Source organism: Haliaeetus leucocephalus, unplaced genomic scaffold, assembly GCF_000737465.1.
Source record: "Haliaeetus leucocephalus isolate CR32 unplaced genomic scaffold, Haliaeetus_leucocephalus-4.0 Scaffold228, whole genome shotgun sequence".
Lineage (NCBI taxonomy): Eukaryota > Metazoa > Chordata > Aves > Accipitriformes > Accipitridae > Haliaeetus > Haliaeetus leucocephalus.
In genome coordinates this window covers 21,760,696-21,782,716 of record NW_010972664.1, presented here as the reverse complement: position 1 = coordinate 21,782,716, position 22,021 = coordinate 21,760,696, and the positions used below count along the sequence as shown (strand labels likewise).

At 36.0% G+C, this 22,021-nt stretch overlaps 1 protein-coding gene across 1 annotated transcript in view; it reads right to left on the bottom strand.

The window, feature by feature from the left end:
- STXBP5L (syntaxin binding protein 5-like) overlaps positions 1-22,021 on the bottom strand; it is a 188,522-nt gene that overhangs the window by 111,022 nt on the left and 55,479 nt on the right. The window contains exons 3-4 of the mRNA XM_010567473.1: positions 8,385-8,466; positions 6,198-6,298 (exon numbers count right to left, since the gene is read on the bottom strand). Of these exons, the coding sequence (XP_010565775.1) occupies positions 6,198-6,298; positions 8,385-8,466 (183 nt within the window). The remainder of the gene's footprint in view (positions 1-6,197; positions 6,299-8,384; positions 8,467-22,021) is intronic.

The following is a 22,021-nucleotide window of genomic DNA, read 5'->3' as shown; positions in this document are numbered from 1 at the left end:
AGGTCAAGCGTACTATAAAATATTCCATAATATGATGTAAGACCTGAGAAACAAATGTAATGTTGTAGGTTTTTTTGGGGGTTTTTTTTGTTTGTTTTTGTTTTGGTTTTTTTTGGGGGGGGGGGGAGGGTTTAACAGATAAGGCAGAAGCACATGGTAACTACAGGAACACGATTTGGGTCAGTATCACTGGAGAAACTTTGTATCCAGTCTTCTGTCTTTCTGAAGTGACATCGACAAAGTTCACTTTCCTGCCCTGCAGTACTAAGGCACAGCCTTATAGACCGGGGGTGTTCTTTATGGGCCTCAGGAATCTTTCCGAGCTCAATAACTGCACACAAAGAACATTAATTGTTTATTGAAATCCCTGAGCATCATTCTCTCAAAAGCAACAAATGCTGATGCAAGACCACACCACTCATATTTAATATTTATCTTACACATCTAAGGTCTGTGCTGTCTTCACACTTGGCAAGACACACATCATAAGACAAAAAAAACCCCAAACAACCAAAACCACTTGTAAGAAATCTTTTGTAAAAACGTCTTTGAAATGTGGAAGTGAATGCCAATCAACTGCATGGCTTCTTTTACATGCCTCAGTTTTTTTCCACTGTCAATCTGAGAAACCTTAAATCCTTTACACAAACTGTGGCAGGATTGTATGGCGAAATATTGCTTTATATTTGAATTCTGTGGTTCTCTGGAATAGCTAAATGCTGCACCACACCACGTAATCAGAATCTGGTTTGTGGTATAGTATGGCTGTGCAACTGCACTGAAGCTATTAACTACTCTCCTGCTTAATGACAAACTTCTGACTAATTTGAAAGTACATAAACAATACAGAGTTTGCAGTAATACAATATTAACCAGGAGGCTCATTTATGAGCAGGCAAGCTATCATAGGAATTCAGTTCCTTGAACAACCAATGAGACAGATAATCTAAGTTTAGTAACTCACAAGTCCCTAACACACAAGCGGACAGATACAGGTACTGCTGAGACTGCACAGCCAGCCACCCATATTCATTCAGTAGCCTCTCGCTGTCATTTTGATGAGGTAAACTCTTAACACAGGACACAAAATCCTGCAAGGATACAGCTACTGCAGGAAAGAATATAGACCAACACACAAAAGAAGTCACCAGATCCAAAAATACCTATTTTTTCCTCTTTGCTGCCAAGCATTGCAGTAATACGCGCAATCATCTTGTTCAAATACTGCAAGATCTCAGATATAGGAGTCAAGTTTCTAATCAACAGTACGTTACAGCTAACTGAGAATTGCTCTAAAAGTCACCACTTAAAAGGCTCCTCGTCCTCTGTGTCGGCATACCCTTAGCAACTGAAGAACTGTTGCAGATCAGAGCCCCAAAGCCAGTTACACGGATTTTGCCACCCTGCAATTCCTCTGCGGATGGGCACTTATGGTATTGTCATGGCATCGGTGTCCAGTGCATGCAGATGGATTTAAAGACCCAACAGAACTTGTACACTGTGTTCATGTATGCTGAGTGCAAGTCAGTGGATAAACTGTTGTAGCGCTGTCAGCTCATTTGTAACACACCAGTCAGCGCTGGCTAAAAGAAGAAAAAGAGGAAGGCTATCCCCCATGTCAGTCAACACAACTGAACTAGCCCAGCTTCAGAGTAACAGATGAACTGTGTTTGTAAGTGAAACTAGTGCACAGAGGTCTAAAGGACCCGGATTTCACACTGTAATCCTTGCTGGTTTTTCCTACCCCAGCTGCACTAATCTTAAATGGGAAAACTATGTAAACTGTATCTAAAGCTGTGCTTGCTGAAGTCTACTCTATATTAAAAATAATTAAGGCCTATAATAGTTTTCGGTGGTTTAGCTTAATCCTAATGTTCTTCACAGCAGATAGAGACAGTGCCTGGTTCCAGTAACCGAGTTACTTATTTTGCCTAAAATGTCTACTGAATATGAATCTGGCATCTCCTATGACATCAAAGAAGGAAAAGCAGGGACTAACATAACGAACATCACCATAATGTTACGCTTCAGAAGTACTGAAGAGATTCTTAAGGACTGTTTCCAGAGATTAAAAGTTTTACCTGTCCATCCTATTTGTGAATGGAACAGTAAATCATATATTATCAACCATATGCTACTGTCAAGTATGGCTTTGAGTAACCATGTTATCATTACAGCTCTTGGTATGCGGTCGAGCACTGAAACACACTGCTTACATTTATATTTTCTTGAAGGTTCTTAATGCATTGTATTACATTCCAATTATAGCAATAGAAATTTAAGATGATAACCTTTTATTTTGATACAAAGCAAAAACATATAATTTGCTAAGAAGTCCAGAGCATTACACTGCAGAACAAAAATCAGTTTGCCATGTCTCATTCTTCAGTGTTCCTTCTGCACTTGCTCCAAAGAGACACTTAGTAAAGGAGCAGTGAATTATCAGAGACAAGTTAATATTGCTCATGTTGCATCAGCCTTAGTTTAACAATAGGTCAAAAAAAAAAAAAATCTGTAGAGGTTGCAAACTATGACTTAATAACTACAAAAGTACATTTTGTTAGTGAATTATTATTCATAAACCATTTGGTCTCTTAATACTGAATGCTACACGGCAAGTGAAAGATAACAAGCATGCTGCATGTAATAGTTCTTCACTCTTTACATCTATGTTGTTACCAACATCTGAAGAAAAGAACAAACATGTTTTTTACCTTTGTGAGAAGGAAAGGGGAATATATATATGTATACGCTTGGGGAAATTTGACTCAAGTAGTTGCATAAACATATACAGAAACACTGCTAGGAGCGGGTTTTAGTCCATTATGCTGCAATCTTAAATGTCAAAAAATAGAAGCAAATTGCAAATTCAACAGTTCAACAATATGAAGACTTGTGCACTGAATGCTAAAGCCTTAAGTAGCATGCATCCATCTAACAGCATCTAACAGCTGTACGGTTCATGCATCAAATATTTTAAAAACTCAGAATAAACTGATTCTACATGAAAACTAATTAATTGAAGTCAAATTAATCAAGAATTTGGACTAATAAAATTATCTTCCTCATCACAAGCAGATAATATTGGAATTCTAAGTAAAACTGTATTATATTGCATCACTTTATGAAGTAAATCTGCCAATTGTTCAGGAAAAAAAAAAATCTAAACCAAAGAGCATATCAAAGACAAATACACTATATGAATAAAATTACAGTTTTTACAAATCCTCAAGAGAGACATGCAAATAGGAAAATTTGAAGCAGCCACATGCTCCATTTTCACAGGTAAAATGCATCTGAAAAATTATGTGTTTGGGTCTGTAAAAGCTGTCTTAACCTAAAATTAAATTAAATTGTGTTATTGTAAGAACTAGCCCTTGACTGTCGAAACACTTCCCTGTATGGCCTTTTTCAATACCCTACTGTTTTCTGAACATTTTTTTAAAAAACTTTATTTATAAAAGTGTACTTTAAAATAAAGTATTTTGAAACCTATTCTCTGTCAACAAACATTTCTCTCCATTTAAGAAACATCAAAACCAGCTCATTCATTGAGTCATAAAGTTAAAACAAGACAAAAGAAGGAATCTTTCTTCAGTATGAATCTTGCCTCCCCTTAACCTCTCCCTGCAAGTGGAGAGGAAAGATGAAAATAGTAATTTTTTTAACTGTTCTAACAGTGAAGACGACTAATTTTTGGAAGACAGACCTTTGAATTTCTTGAAGAAAATCGATTTTGATCTTATTGCTTTATCAGCCTCCCAAATTCCCCTTTCATCCATTTTGCCATAAATTTCTTGTAGCTAAGGCAACCATTATTTGCCGTTTCTCTGAGCATCCTGTAATTCTTAACTCCTGTGCTCTAACACAAAAAATATACTCAGAAGAAAAATGGAAACTCTTTTAGACTTAACTCTATTAGGCATATATGCATAAAAATGTTCCAAACTGACCAGAGGGTTAATTACCGTTTTAGCTTTACTTTTTTGCTACTTGCCCAGAGGCTTATGTTGAATTTTACATACTAAATGTGTAATCAAGCTTAGAAAATTGAAAGTTAGATTATTTGAAATTAATTGACATGTATGTTAAAAGAAAATATAATAGAAATGAAGAGATTTCATTCTGGAGCCAAGTGCTTGAATACAAAAAGCCAAAAACTTAGTGCAGTGCTAGAGAACCCTGAGAAGAAAAGAACTGCCTACACAGTTATTTCTTCATACTTATTGAAAACTCTTTTTTTAATTTAAAACTGCATTTACTTCTTTGACAATATTATATGGCAGAGTGTCAGGATATTTACCTTATACCCTTTGATGTGCTAATAAATATTATTTAAATGGCAGTGATTGTACCAGTTACTTAAAATATGCATAAAAGAACTAATAGTATTTTTTCTCACAACTTACTAGAATTTGATAAAAGGCAGTATAGCTAGCTATACATTTTGTTATAAAGAACTACATCCTCAGATGCTTTTTAAATCTCAGTTCAAAAATGTCATTACACAAAATTTGTTTTTATGCAAAAGTTTCCAGTATTCCAAATAACTTGCTTCAAAATATTTTGCCCAATGTTTTAGGCTGTCAGAAGCAAAAGAAAATTAAGTAAATGTGATGACAAGTGTTCTGCTCTCAGCAAAGCCCAAATGCACGTGACTTTATTTTACCAAGAAATTATGATAAAATTCTAACCAAGATACCAGCTAGTGTCTCTGAAGAGACATGACAGGCAAACAGGTGAACAGACAATGCATTCAGTATTGATTCCTTAGATTATATGCAAGGTTGCTGGCTGGACAGCTAGACCAAGATGTACTGGAATAACTTCTACGATATCTGGATTTATCAATGACAAATTGTGGATAATGTACCTACCTGATGAGAATGCCAAGATTCAAATATTTCAATATATGTAAAATGATGACTTACTGTCCAGAAGCAGCTAGCAAATGTACATATAATTTTTCTTTTTCATCTTCCCTCACGCAGTCCCAATCCATTTGGTATACGTTTGCTAGAGGTTATAAACTCTTTGGAGTCAGGATGTATATTTTCTAAATTATCATGTGGTACTTCCCACAACAAAACTTGCAAATTGGTGACATTTAAGGGCAAACATATGTATCTGAATAATAAACAACAAAGAAGAAGTCTATTTCCATAATAATTTTCAGATTTGCTGCAGCTAAAGCTTTGATGAGCCTGTTTATTTCACAGCTCTGGTAAAGTACTGATATCTTTCACCACTGCACAAGCAGATACGTAAATATCTAAAAGAAGTTGCTGCACCTTAATAAACACTGAATGTATACACTAAGAGAATTACAGTATCACTTAAACTCCCAGTTAAAACCATAGTATGTATTATATCTATGTTTTAAAATTTCAAAAAAATCCATCCCAAAGATGAAGCACAGAATAGCTGTATTGCTCAAGGACTCACAAAAAAACAACTGCTGCATTTATGCACTAAATCTTGGTCTTCTGACTACTGACCTAATTCCTTAATAGAAACATGGAACTTTTTCTTAATAAAAGTGTAGTATTCAAGCTCCATAATACCGTAGCAGGTTTTACTTGGGTGACTAAATACAGATTAAAGTGCTCGGCTTCTGTTTGAGTTTGAAAATTACCACCACCCCATTTAAACTATTTTCAGTAGGGCTTTCTATAATTAGGTACTGATAAAAGTAAAATTTAGAAAATCAGTCTCTGATTCATTTGGTATTTGCCATAGTTTCCCAAATTCACAATTTATTTCTTCTAAACTTCCAGTATTTTACAAAAATAAAACCCTTGCAAAGTAGAGAAAATAATTATTTCCCTGACACAGCCAGCTGAGGTACTCTGGCTAGTACTGAACAACAGATGATCTGAAAGGATCACAGTTCTTGTGTCTGGTCTTAAGAAAAACAAACACACTACTGCTCACAGCAGTTCATGCAAATAGAAGGTAAATTGAAAAACATTTTGACAAAAAGCAGACAACATTTTTCTAGTCATGAGAAGGCTGCAGAAGGAGAAAGTGAAGTTTTTGTTCTGTGGAAACAAGACTCAAACAGGGGAAGAAAAAATTTCAAGACAAAACTATATCCACCTTTAGAAAGGCAAACTAATAAGCATATATTACAAATCCAGAAAGTAAGTTTGGGGGTTTTTTAAACAAGGTATGTATTTTGTGTCATATAGTCTTACCTTTCTCTGTTAAATTTCAGAGAATGTAGTATAGCTGGTCGTTTCTGTCGGAGATTCCACAAATGAAGTGCATCATCTGCACTTGCACTGACCAAAGCACCCTAGAGCAGACACAAAATACGGCAGAATATTACTTTTCTGCAGATTCTGTCTCATTCTTAAGAGATCCTCACTGTTAATGATCTACCCATAGGAAATGATATAGTTTATGAAAAATGGTTGCTTTCTTCTAGAAAAAACATATTTTACCGTAAATAATAGTCAATTTTAATTGATCTGGTAAATGTAAATATTTTAAATTAGTACACGATCAGGCAAAATTAAATTAAAACTCCATCAGTTTAAAAGGCAAATTGAAGCTTTGTACCAAGGTTATGCATGTGAACTCTCGCGTATTTCCACATAAGCGCAGAGATGAACGAAATGGAGAACAGACAACACTTACTTAAAAAGGTGAGTGTGAAGGATGTAACTAAAGGTTAAAGGGATTAGTGCACACGCATACACACAAGTGATGGTGCCAAGCACAGCTTAGTAGTCATATCAAGACAACATGAAATTCAAAACTGGAACTGTGGAAAGAAGATGCAGATAAGAAAGCAGAGACAGGTAGCAGGGGGAGAGGACCTAGGAAGAACTAAGAGATGTAGACAAAAGGACAGAGACTTTATCACAAATCAGAAATACTCCCAAAACAGGTTCTGTTTCTGGTGCCCCAAAAATGGACCTCTTCCAATGTCCAGACCTCTATCTGCCTGGGCAGCTTGTAGTGAATTTACTCTACCTTCTTCCTACTATCTTTCTCCTCACCGTGGAACAGTGATGCCATGTGAAAATGGACTGCAGAGGAAGCTCTCTACTGCTACTGTGGTGATTTACTACATTTACAACTCAGATCAGGTCTAGTACAAAGGATCTATCCTTGTGTATTACTATGGCAGAGAGGAACTAGATATTGCCCAAACAGAAGGCAGTGCTTTATTCTGAGAAAGGGCAAGGATATAACTGAAATATCAGTTCATACCAACTATGACTAAGTGATAAAATTCTCTTTTTGCATCTTGGATTTCTTTCCTAATCCTAGCAACTGTTCTTTTCAACGCTGACATATGCAAGTGAAATTTATGAAGGTGAGACTTCTCTAATACAGTGTAATCCATGCTTTAATTCTCATCTCCCAAAGAATTTGGGCCAATATCAGAGAGAATCTCCATCACTGAAATCAAATTAATCCTATGTATTATGGGATCTGCTGGTCACCTAAAGAAATGAAAGAACACTGATTCAAATCTTGGCCTCCCTGTTTTCATCCCTGCCTTCCTTTAAAGAATTCCACTGGACTGATTGTTTCTAAAGTTTCAGTCCTCCCTCAGTTTCTGTGGTTCAGGTGCTTTCTCTCCAAACAGGTGGAGAAAAAGATAAATATTTCTCAGGTTTAAAAACCCACAAAACTAAAACTCTTTCCTAGTGAAACTCTAACATTGCCAGGCTCAGAAAGAGGACCTGAAACCGTCAAAAGTGTTTCCTTATATCATGCGAGAAAATTAAGCAAAACTGAATTATGTCTAGCTTATAATTTGGCCAAGTTACAATGTTCTAGAAATAAAACCAGATTTATATGCTCCAGAAAGTCTTCTTGCCTATTACCAGCTCCAGAGATCTTCTGTACAGAGCAAGCTATAATCTGTCACTGTTTCTTCATGTTGTCTAAACTGGATTTCGACAAACCATTTACAAAGACTAAGCATGCTGGTTTGATTGATGACCCCTGCAATTGCTTTTCCTTGCTTTAAGTAGTAGCATATGCCCAACTATTGAGTTTTCAGCCATTAACCATCCATATCTTTCCATAGAAAGATGTAGCTCATCTATTAATTTCTATCTGAAGCAGGACTGTGTAGCATATTTAGTAATTTCATGGATTTTACATCTATCTGCACACATTCGTATATTGACTGCCTTTCGTTCAGTACTTGATACTGATGTATATGAAGGTAATACTTTTCCCTGTGTGCAGTCCCATAAATAGTCTTCTAAAAGGCTGTATGGTGAACATCCTCTGGATGTACACCACTTACTTGTTGGCACTATTTGTCAATGTGAAAAGTTATATCACTCAATTACAATACACAAATTGACTTATTCAACTACATTTATACAGAAGAATCTGAGTAAATATGGCCTTACCTCATTGATTAAGAACTGGAGCTGCAGAACTGCAGCACCACTTTCATGTTGGCAGTAGCAATCAACACCAGGCCTGCCCAATCTGTTGCCATCAAAGTCAAGGATTCTAAGATTTCTGTTATCACACAAAGTAAAGAGGAAAAAAAAAGAACTACCAATTAAACTCTAATTAACCTTTAATTAACCTCAATTTTTCTTGCTTTCTGTAAAACAAAAGAATTCATGCTGACTTTCCACTGTTCTAATTCAAGTACCAACATCATCAGGTTGAAACATGTGCAATTTTGAGTGATCTGTTCTTGCCTGGTCTTTTTGCCTGTGAAATAAAGTACATGAATTAACACAAAAATTCAGCAGGAAGCATCTTAAATTTCTTTTTACACAGTATTGATTCATTTAACGCACAAATGTATCAGATTTTTGTACTTATCAAGACATCATAAAATTAATAATTTAGGACTAAGGTCAGTAACATGGTTCTGTAGCAGGCTTTCCTTTTTAAATCTGAGAAAATACTTTTTAGAGTGAGTCATTTCACACTTACGTAAAAGCTCACATATAACTATTGCTCTCTGTCTCATCAACAGAAGTACAATGCAGTGCCATGCAGAGTTACCCAAGTCTAGCTCCCTAGTCCAATATCGTAGCAATACCTTGTTGTCCGGATATATCATGAATGTAGTTTTCTATTTATTCTCTTTGGGTCTTTCTCTCTGCATGCTAAATTGCCATCTCTCCAACTTAGATGATGGCCTTTCCCATCTGAGTCAGAGACTTCAACAAGAAACTGCTGTTCCAGAAAATTACCAAAGATAAAAAGTAAAACAAAGGAAGAGAGGAATATGAAATATATTAGTAACAACCATGTTGTTTGAAACAGGCAAAACACCTTCATATGTATTCTAAACATCCAAGATTATGATCAGAAACACAAAGCCCCATCTACTTGTTATATATGATCAAAAAAGCATATTGTAAAATCCTGAACAAAAATGCCAACTGTCCACCTCTACTGCAGGCAATTGTCAGAATCTTTACTTCCCCTTTCACAGTTGAAGAGACTTGCAGTAAACTATTCTAAAATTGGCCTCAGGGAAGTAAAGTCCATAGATTAGTAAATTTGAGGGTTAAAACTTAATACTATAAAGTAATTACTTTTCCAATTGTTAAACAAGGAGTTTAATGGAGATGACTGACCTTGACAGACCGGAGGTCTACTCCTGTTTTTGCCAAATGGTCTACTGGATAACCACAGGGGAAAAGAAGTTATCTTTTCTTCCCTGTGCCTTCATTTCCCTATTTGTAAGCTGGAGACAGTGTTTCACAAAAGAATACAGCATCTCCTTTGACAGTGATCTCAGTGTACTGGTATCTACAAAGGAAAAGCTGTGGTTAAAATATCATAACTAAATTATAGGACAGAAGGTAGAGAAAAACAACCTAAGTAACTCTGTTTGCCACTTGTCCCCAAACCATAGTCCTGAATGCAATCATAACTGATAAAATAATAAGAAACTGTGCATCATTTAAACAGCCTATTTAAAATGGACAATAAAGCTATATGGTAGCCTAGGATAATTTTTAAGGGGTGATGGTAATCCTCTGGTCCATTTTGAATGACAGCTCTATGGCACTCTTTTTTTTACATACTGTTCCCCCCTACTTGTTGTAAGGTGAAAGGAAGCAAGACTAGCACCAAAACCAACCAACCAACCCACCCACCCACTGGGGATTCCAAACTGAATGGCAGTTTTAACAGATGAATGCTTTCCCTTTCACTTGAGCTTTATATTCAGTATAAATACATGGCATTAGCTAATGATTGTCCTTAACGAAAATTACACTAGCATTGCCCTGATTAAGCAGCTGTCACCCTTCCGCATCAGTATCATGCTAAGTTAGTTTTCGAGGAAACATCCTAACAAAGTACATGATTTAATTCAGCATATGCCAAACAAACAAAGCACTCTCCAATAATTCACATTTATTTGCGTAAGTGTTCACCCTGAAATACTTCACAAATTACTAAAATAAGAGAGAAATTGTGCCGTCTGCTTCAGTCTGGCCAACTGCCCTGAAGTAAGGGCTGATGCTTAAATAGCAGCATTATCACTAACTGATGGTGGTTTTCAAACATCCTGAGAGCTGCACTAAGGTCCTTCCAGCAGAAGGAGCTGAAGAGATATGATGACTTGGCACATGTTCTTGGCACTTCAACCCATCTTTGGCAAACTCTGTGCTTTGCTGCCAAGCATGGAGGAGTATGACCTTACCTCATCAAAACTTTTCATACCAGTGTACTCTACCAGGACATACAGCAGAAGTAGCTATAGTACAGGCATTGGACTGAACTTATTCTTTTACTTTTTCCTTTTTATTAAATAATGACTCTGCTATCAGGGAGAGTGGAATATCTCTGAAGATATTAAAAGGGCGGACTAATACAGATATATCTGAATACCTCAAAGTAGACATCATGGGTTTCAAGGATAAAAGCCAGTCACTATCTTCTCTCTCTTATCAGTATGTTGGATCTCCCAGGGGCCTTCACAGACATGCCAGATTATCCTAATTTATACATAAAAGGCAAAAAGACGAAAACTAAGTCTGGATGTCTGTTGGGATCTAGAGTGAAACAAGTAGAATCAGAATTATGTGCATCAAGCAGTGAAACTGTGACAGTAAGAACATTCTAACAGAAAAACATTCTTTCTGAAAACAACATTTAATCCTGATTTTAAGATCTGTACGTGTGAAATAAGATATTTTGCTCTGTATTCACTTGCATGCAACAGTTTTTCATAGAGTATTTTGACATCCTGTTATTCCAAAGCTTTCACTATTTAAAAAAAAAAAAACTAAAAAAAGATAAAATCAGTTGTTAGGGTGCCTAATTTTAAGTACTTGAATTTGGCTTCCAAGATACAGACTTCCATGACAGCATAATACAATATCAGCAAATAACTTACACTCTCATGTCTTGGGCCATTCCATCACAAGTTGAAGAAAATTTCCATTTCCCAACACTGCAACCTGATTCAGATTTTTCCTCCAAATCCTTTTGGTCACTTGTATAATGACCATTTAGCATATATCTGATATTCTCATGCCATATTCATACTCACTGTATCTTGAATGCCCAATACCAGAGCACGTGCATATGTGGATACGTTTTACTGGAAACCAAAGTTGCCAGTGAATGATTACATACATAGGAGAGGTATCAATGGGCAAAGCTTCTCATAAGCATGATCTATGACCTAACTCTCCACAGCATCCCACAACTTTCTTACTCCATGACTCATTTTTACTGTATGGTACATACAAATCTGATGTGTCTCTTTCTTCTCAAAGGTTAGTACTAATGGAATCCAAAGACTTGAAAGTCTTCTGCGTTCACTGAGAACCAAAAGTGCAAATACTTTAGAACTGACTCCTGGAGTTGAGACCAATGTTACCTGCAGCAGGTATCTAACTTCTTAGGACCAGAAGGTCCAGCGGTAAGACATGTTTTTCTTCATCAAGATGGGTGATTCTTTAGTAGTGACAGATTAAATCTTTTTGCAATAACAAGGACTGCAGTCTGATTCGTTCCTCCTGGCAAGGCAGAGGAACTGAAGACATCGTATCATAGAGGACCTCCTGCCAAGGCATGCCAAGCAGCTAACAGATACCCCGTCAAGTAAAAACTGTTAAAATTACAGATGGCCCCTTTTTCAAAATCAGAACTCTTCCACAGAAGAAAATGACACCAAGCTATGTAAATTATCAACTCTAACGTTTTTCGACTACTTAACTTCTTCCATGACTAAAAGAAATCTATGTAAAGAAACAAACACTAAAGTAAGGGGTTATAACCATTAAGCAGAAACCATGGTCTCACATCCACCGTTTTATTGAGACACACACAGAAATGGGCAATCCCCATTTCTAGCCTCTCCTTTAAAATATTTGGGAGTTGTGGGGTACTGCAGAAGTAGCACTGCTACTTGAAGGAGTCCTGTCATCTGATCTGCACTGACTGATAGATGTTTGAGTAGGAATATGCAGCACCCTAAGAGCAGATGCTTGTGGGCTGGTGTTACTCCATTATATAAACCAACTGTAAAACTGATTTAGTGTGTAACTGGAATGTAGGACAGCTTTTTCTTGCAGAAGACCTATTCCACCGAGTTGAGTGATTTATCAGTTAAAAAAGCACCAATGTATTTAACTAAATAACTAATAGAATGGTAGAAGAATTCAACCACACTAACTAAACCAACCAGAAGGTTAGTCAGCTGTATCTGGTCACAGGATGGATTTTGTCAAATGATAACAATTATGAAAACATCATCTTTATCACCTAAATTCTGAACTTAGCTACTTTCACTTCTTGGAATACATAGTTTTACAGTTCCTTCATGGAAATTCTGTGAGTCTCACATACATTGATTTTCTGTCTACTAAGGAAAGTGCATATTCTGGTACAAATAAACGCCACAGTCCTACATTTTGTACTTCAAATAGGCTTCAAACTGAGTTTTTCTCTCTTTCCATAAGATATTCTATCTTTGTGATTTCTGAAGTATATTGCTCCAGTATTTAGTTATCCTGATTATTAAGAATGCCATGCTGTATGTAGAAATAATACATTTATCTTCAGTTTCAAGCCTTTGGATCTCATTATTCCTTCCTGTGCTAAATTAAATAACTTTCTATTAGCAGAAATTTCCTTCTTTGAAACTGTGATCAAGCTGTATCTTATCTATCTTCTGCATAAACAAAACCAAAATACCCTGAGCTCCTTTAATTTCATGTCACACAGCAATTTTGTTAGCTCTTGAATCGTTCTTATGATTTTTTTATACATGTTCTAGAACATATGCTCAACTTCTTTCAAGTATCAAAAACAGAGCTACACATCACTTTGGTAATGGCTTCTTTAGTAGAATGTAAAAACATACATGGCATTTCACTATTCCTTAATTCACTATAGTTTAATACATGTGTACGTGACACCTCTTAATTACCTTAACAAATGGGGAAATCATATTGTTTATGTTTTTTGAGACTTCTTCATTGCTTTTCAAAAAGTAAGCACACCCCTACCATGCTTCATGCTGTTAACTACATGTAGCTGAGCACACCAAATTCCTTAGAAAGGACATGCAACCTAATCCTAGCTTTATGGCCTTTTATTTGCTGTGGATTCACTGGACACTGCCTCATTAAACAGTAACTCTTAGTGGGTTTTGTTTTAAACATAGAAGGATTTAGTTTTACAATAAGGTTCATTATGTCTTGAGTTCATTCAGCTGTTTACATAAAGAGCTCTTATTTTTTTCCCCTCCACTATGAAAAGGTGAACTACTGCTGCACTTGGCTGCTCTCTTAGGATGCGAAACATGATGTGTTTTATAAATACAGACAAACTTTTTTGGCACCAATAAGCATGAGCTTTTGGTCTACAATGACCTTTGCCTTGTTTATTTTTCTTGGCATAGATCTCTCTGTACATGCATACAAATTATGTAAGAGTTAATCTCAGGAACAGTTAAATATTATTATGATATATACAGGCTGAAAAATTTGCCTTTGGCAACTTTAATTTCTTCCAGGTTAAAGCACTTATAGATAACTTGTATTTAATGGCAAGCCTACATTATATAGACTACAGTTGGATAGCTGAATGAATGCTAAGAGAAATATGACCATTTATTCAAGTAAAATGGAAATTCACATCAACACTATTCACAATTTTTTGATTCCTATGAATTTAGAAACTATTTTACTTCCCAAAATATCTGCAGATACCACAAGGATTACCAACACTCATATGGCTATACATTTTCATCTCTTTGTGAGACTGCCTTCCAAGATCTTTGTCATTTTGGGAATCATCTGTTCCAGAAACAGAATACAAATACAATCACCATGTGATTGAACTCAATCAACCCTAAACCTGAAACAGCAAATTGTGAAAAGCAGATACTCAGAGGTAATGACTCTAGCAATGTTTTGCAAATAACATGTAGGTGAAAAATTTCGTATTCCATTTGTGGAATATCAATAATTTTCAATTTCCTTTTGCGTACGCATATATATATACACACACACATATAATAATTAACAGAAACCACGGAGCTCTAAAGTCACCTCCAAAAAAGGAGCCATTTAGTTACTAGTCTGTAAAGCTCCACATTGCCAGGCAGTCACCCCAAAAGATCTGTTATTTTAAGGTTGTTGTACTTGCAACAGTAACAAACAACATGAAGAGTTTGCATTTACAGTGGGCTTCCTCTTTTTTTTGGGTACTCATAAACCTCAGCAAGCACACTGACACATAGAGATAAAAACAAGAAAGGCACAGAGTGAAAACCAAAATCTGTAGGAGTGAAGAGTGTATTGGTTGTATTCACAGGGGCTGTTTCACAGAAATTTACAAATACGGACACAAATTTAGTCAAAGCAGAACAAATATGGAAATTGAAGAAAAAGTTTGTAAAGTTTGTTTACAAATTTGTGTTTGTTTACAAACACATCTAGTAAAAAGCTACAGAGAGAATAAGCTGGGACAGAGTAATACTCTTGTCCTAATGTACACTGGAGGTTATGGAAAACTAAACTGAGCCACAAATGAGACGGCTGTGTATTCTGGAACATCCTAAAGCCAGAAAGTCACTTTAATGTAACCAAGAGCCTGCACAACAACATATAGAGATATAGATAAAAAAGGTAAAAACTGCATTTTATTCTATTTACTGCCTTTTAAGAGGACTATGCAAATACCATTTGCTGGCCACCTGTATGCATTGGGCACAGATGGTAGTCTAACATACTCTCTCTTACAAAAGAAACCAAGCAGGTAGCTTTAACTCAGCCATTTTTAATTTCTTTTTTCTCAGCCTGCAGATATTAGTATTTAACACAGTATTTGCTCCGTGTATATCTGTACACCCAGAACACACAGTACACATGCAGGTTACCGCATGTACAGTTACTGATGACAAATGCAACCATCTACAATGATTTTATACTAAAACTCACTGCATTTAAAACTTAAGTGTGAGCGTTGTGTTAGTATTTGTGTTATCCCTGCTCATACGCTCTACCACTGAATTTGTTGATAATAGGTTTAGAGAAGGTTTTAGGAAGTTTTGTTTGTGCTCTTCAAGCAAAAAATGGAAGACTATGTATATAAACTCTGCATAAGATCAAATGTAAGATTTCTTTTATTTTCCTACAGCAGAGACTTTTTTAAGTGGTCGTTGAATTTTTAGCAATTTGTAACAGTGATCACAAGGTGCTGATTTTCTTCATAGCTGCCAGTGACAACAGAAGATAGCATGAAAAGTGATCACGTAGCAAGACTTTTTAAAAAAGGTCAAAAGACCTGTCGAACTATATATATCTAAAAATAAAAAGACAATTTTCCCAAATATTAATTCCACCTGTAGTTGCTATGGAAAAGTTATACAACTAAAATAATATGTAACACCTTCATCCATATCATGACAGAGCTTGAGAATACACACTGCACTTTCTCTTTTAAACAGAGACAGCAATTAGCCATTACTGGTAATCTTTAAAACAAGACTGCATGTTTTCCCAAATGCTACTTCCAGCCCCAACAACTGGAGCAGGAGTAAGGTGCTGAAGGTCCTATGGCAAATGCTGTAGTCTGTAGGAGATGAGAACAGATGATTAAATAATGTTCCCTCTTACCTGAAAATGTTTCACTATCTATTTTGGCTAATACAGAGAGCGGGAAGAAAAACTTCTTTGTCTAGTGGTGCTAGAATAATTATCAGTTGCCCTGATTACTTCTGGCTAATTCTTCACGCCAGGTACTTGACAGCAATGAGTCACACACAACTATAGTTATGTGCTTCATGAGCAATTACAGAGTTTTAAGATGAGCTGTGCTGTGCACACTGTTGTCTTACACCATTTGGTCAAAGCAGAAGCAATCAGGAGCACATATATGGCCACTTAACATGGGCCATTTTGTGCTCAGTCCTGCAATAACAATGTCCTGGATTTGACTCTTATCAGGTGCTAAGATCCCCCCAAACCTACTTTGCTTAGGCTTATCAACATAGAACTGAAAGAATGAAAAACTTCTACTGAAACAGTGAGATAATTCCATACTTCTCCGAAAAATGAAGAGCATCTTAACAACAAGGCATTCAAAAGGAAGTCCTTCAAGCACAAAATAAGTGCTTTCTATAATCAACCTGTTTTCTTTTGAAGTTAAATTCACAATTACATGCAGAGCCTAATAAATCAACCTGCTAAATCCCCAAAAATTCCCAGAATTAATTTGAAGAAATTTAGTCCCTGAAAATCTCCAGACCGCTAGCTATCAGGACAGATAATTGGTTATGAAACTGAGGGGATTGTCCAGTAACAGATCATTAGTAGAGCTTGTATTCTGATTCACATATTTACTGTAAGAACTCAACTTTGTGAATCAAATTAAATAATCATTGTTACATTTTCTGATTATACTGGAATAAGCAGCAAGGTATACTGTGCAAATATAATATAACCCTGAGGCACTGAAGTAAAAGTGGACTGATGATGCCCAGTGATTATACATTTTCAGTCTTACTCAGTAACAGGGCAGAAAATTTCCATGCATAGCGTCACAGAACACTTTTGTTTAACTGCGAGATCTAAGTATAATTATGTATATCCATAGAGAGATTATATTATGCAAAGGCACTTTAGTCAGAAAAAATTGCACTAATATACAGGTAACTAATGCACTGAGAAAGACAGCACCTGATCCTGACTCAGGCTTTGTAAGTAGTAAGTGGTTTAGAGGTTCACTTGCTTGATTGTTTGAACATTTCCAATGTTCCAAGGAATGTGCTCTATAACATCAATATACCAAAAGAAATACTCACTTTAAAACACTTTCATTCAGACATTTCAGTGTTTATCCAAGTGCAAGAGAATACAGATGCTGAGATCATACTGCACATTCTTTTCAGGCAGAACAGTGCTGCCTAAAATATTAAATAATTTTATTACTTAACAGGAAACTGCTCATAGTTTGTTAGTCAGTTTACAAGCAATTCCTCAAATTCATCAGCTGCATCAGCTCTATTATCATCTGTTTAGTATTAGATGGTTCCAGGAGGTCTCTGGTACAACATAGAAAATACTTCACATTCAAAAACTTATTAAAAGGAGTTTCAATATGTTAAATTAGGCAATAATTTCATTCCTGCCCCAGAAAAACAGACAAGTGACATTTCTATAAATTACAGTTAAGCTATATTAAAACTCAGCACTTTTGCACATCAATATACTTAATTCTGATACTTAATAAAGATGTTAATCTAGAATTTCATTTGTTAAGCAAGAATAGACACGTAAAACACACAGGAACTGACATACTATCAATAGAAGTCAAACTGGCAATGAAGCTATTCAAGTTTGAATAAATGAAATTTGAAAAAAAGAGTTTAATTGAATGAAATTTAATTTGGAGTTTGACAAAATTTCAGTGAACTATCTGGTGGTTGTTTTTTCTTAGGTTTAGTTCAATTATTAGTGATACTATAAATGCGCCTATGTTAAAAGGCATTCCAAACATCAGACAGTCAACCTTAAATAGTTTTACTTTCTGTTATTGTAAAACTCATGCTTTTTAAGGAAAGTTTTCACTAACAAATTACTTGGAAGAGGCATTACTTTTTTTCTAGCGCAAGATACAGGTTAAACGCTACCTACATTTCATCACTCTTGCAATCCTCCTGAGCCACATAATTATTCTATCAGATTTTGAAATAAAGTACACTATATACCACAGTTAATCAGCCCTTCCATTCAAGTTATATGAAATAGGTAACGAGCACCTGGCTAAAATGTATTTCAGGAAGTCCTTTTGGTGTAAATGAGTATGAACTACGATTTTGCCACTTTAAACAGACACTTGTAAGCTTGGCTCATATTTGATGCCAGCTGTATTAAGCCTTTATGTTTTATTTGAATTAAAATTTATAATCACATTAGTTAACATGGCTTAAAACATGAGTAAAGGTTTGAAAGCATAGTTGGTGAATACTGAGTAACATCCAAAGAGCATTTACATTTTAAGAAAAGACTGACTACTTCTGGGAATAAAACAGCATGTAGCAGAAATCTCTCAGGATCCCAGTTTTTCCATGCCAATTACTGAAACTCTGCATGTCTCAGTGAAGCAGGACACCATTTCAGAACTTACCATACTAATACAGTATTATTTCAGAATAACCCAATTCTAGATCTTGTTGGACAAAAATCAAAAGGGATCAAAACTATTTTTACACTTCCTTGGCAATCCAAATTAAAAAGACTGAGAGCTCTGCCTCCCTCCAAGGGATTACTCTTTGCAGAATTGGAGAGAACCAAAACACTGCCATTGCTGAAACATAGCTCTCATGCTGAGGCTCTGCCAGGTAACTGACAGCAAGATGGTGCTAGTGGGGGTGGTGGCTTCCAATCATCCAAATCCCTCTCTACAGAATGAAGAGAGCCAGCAGAGACTGTTGAGGCTGGATGACTATCAATCCAGCCTTGTAGTACCACTGCTATCATCTTTGGCAAGATCTACAGGTTTCGTTATCTACTTCAGGAAGCAGATCTGCAGTAACAGCTGCAGATCCAGCATAGTACAATATGAAACACCACCAGGGCCCTGGTCTCTACTCAAGTCAACAAGAAAAATGCCTTAAGCCCATCTAATTTGTGTTTCTGCAGTGTGATGTGAGGGAGGAAGCCTGCAGGGAAACAAACTGGGCAGAGGAAGCAAGACATGGTGTAGGCCATCCATACTGCCTACTGGAGAAGTCTCCGTGTTAATTATTACACTAGGTTTCATCTAGGAAGAGAGGCAGGTTTTACAGTCTAAAACAGAATCCTAAGAGCAATACCATACATGTAGCATGAGCAAAAGAGAAGAGAAACCTGGAGCAAAACAGGGAGAAATTCAGCTTGACAGTATACACACACATCAATTGTGTGAGCTTCTCCCCACATTGATTTTCAGAAGTTGGAGATATTACTTGCATAGCCATATTGAAGGTTTAGTATATAAACTGTAGGTAGTATGAGGAAGGGTGACCACTGACTAGTTAAAGCCTTTGACTCTCACTAATGTGGAAGTCAAAACAGAAATCTTCTTTGGGAGGTTAAACATGGAGATGTACTTTGAGCTGTCATTTTGTTAAACCCTAAAAACATTACTGAACATTCAGTACCATAAAGGCTGTATCTATTCTATTCCATCCCACAAACAATCACAAAAATCACATCTCTTTAATCCTATACTGTCTGCAAGACTTGAAAAGCAGATTAAAATATAAAAAGCACCTCTGCACAGACACTGTTTCTGATTTGCTTTTTTACTAACGCAAATTTACTAAACTAAATGGGAAAAATACGTTTTATTTTTCCTAGCACTGTTGTTTCAAATTCAGCATAAAAACTAGCATCTAGATTAATTTTAAGGTAGATAAAAGAATATAAATACGAAAGGCTGATACGAAGCAAAGTCTAGGGGAAGAGAGAGATTTATCTCCATTTCACTTCAATGCTCATAAGCATCACATTACTTAGAATTTCTGTCTAGGAAAACATTGGGGTGATTCTAAATTTTGAAATTGGACTGCTCTCTTTCAATTGTCACCCTCTGCCCTGTGGCTTAATTTACCAAAAAGAGCAGGAGATTTCCAATACTTGAAGCTCAAGAGTCTAACGGCTTTCGAAAGGAATATGTCTTTATTAGAGAAGCCTTTGTGGGACAGGACCACAATATATTTGCTAAATCAGCTCAAAAAACTTAATCAGACTGGAAAAGATGAGCACACACAAACACACACACACTGGGACAGAGAGAAATGTTTAAAAGAGGGGGGGAAATATGAACATGGCAAGGAAAGAAGGATATAGCTGATCAGTGCTTGCAAGAGGCAAAAAAATGAGATAATTCCTACCAGGAAGTCACTGACTCAGCATAGGACAATCAAAACTTTGTAATGCAAAAAAATATTTAAAAATTAAGGAATAGCAGTGGAACAAAAAGTTTACTTCCTGATACACTTCAGACAAAAAAGGAATAAAACCCAAACCCCTAAACAAAAATAAACTCCCCAGTTCTCTTCAATACTGACTTCTCATATTGTGATTTTCATACCCTGGAAGCACTTGGAATCTTCAAAGACTAGGTAAACAGATTCAGAGTTTAGGTTTGCACAAGGAAATGCCAGTATCTGTATACATAAAGCAGGAGCTGTACAAGAAGGCCATCTGAGAATACTGATGTATTAGAACAAGCATTGACAAGATTTACTCACAGCTACTGACAATGCTTGGAGGCTTTCTTGTCCAAATTTGCTGATGGATCTGTCTTAAAGATGAGATATACTCACATCCTAATACGTGATAAAAATGTAAGGCCATGGCTTAGATGAAGTTACATAGTTTACATCATAACACTAATTTGTAGCATTAAGAACTGAACTGATTAGTAAGTAAACGGAAAAAGAAGAAATGCCTCTGAAAGGAATGATGTCAAAGTGACCATGTTTAAAGGCAAACGTTTATTCTTACTGGGTGTCCCCGCTCCTCTCTCCCAAAGACAGGTTATCAGAACTTGAAACTGGTAGGTGTCTACAACAGCTACTTTCCTGCAAGTTAAGCTATGATTACGTAGAATATGTATGTTCAATATCTATACTCATTTTTCCACAAGAACATGAAAACCTCACAAGAAGACCTCTGCCGTTGTACCCCACAGTGAAACATTCTTTTCTAGATTCGGATTTGCCAATCAGTTCAGCTCAATATGCATAAAAGAGGTTAATCCCTAAACCAGACCTTTGCTATCCAACTCAGTGCCCCGTTTTTCTTGTGGCTTGATTTCAATTTTGTTTCTTTTAAAACAATCAGCTGTTGGAAGGAGCCCTAGCTCTAGCCTATAAACAAACATTTCCCATGCCAATGCTGTCAAGAGTAAGAGAACTGTAAATTCACCACACCAAAGCTTTTCCTGGAACCAAGATCTGCATTTCCCTGACTACAAAGAGTTAGACAACATTGGTTGCTCAACATGATTTCTATGATCCCATAACAAAATTACGATTTTGGGGGTTTTTCAATTAAGGCCTGCACACCAAAGCAGATTTTAAATCCAGTTTACAAAGACATTTATATTTCCCACAGCCTATTCTAATCTTCAGCATGCATATTCATTGCACACTAATCATCTGACAGACTTATTAATGGTACTGTAAAACGATAGTATCAAAATTAAGTGGTCCCTCTGACATCAAAAAAGAATATATTCAACAATATTTATCAAATAGCAATTAAAGTCTCTGAATGGTTTATCTACCTAATAACTCAAATATACACTATAGATTTCATACGTTTTTATTTTGCAAATCAGTAAATGTTAAAGTCTCAAAATTTAAAGTTGAGCTTACTGTAGACAATAAAAGAAGTTGTCTACCAGCTTTAGGAGGATTAATTTTTGCACCAGCAATCTACAGCACGTTAGAATCCAGGGTTACAAGCAAGCTATTCTTTTCCTTTACTACTTCATGACAATAAATACTTGTAATTTTCTTTCATTTCTTCTGAATTACAACTCTGCAATGAGG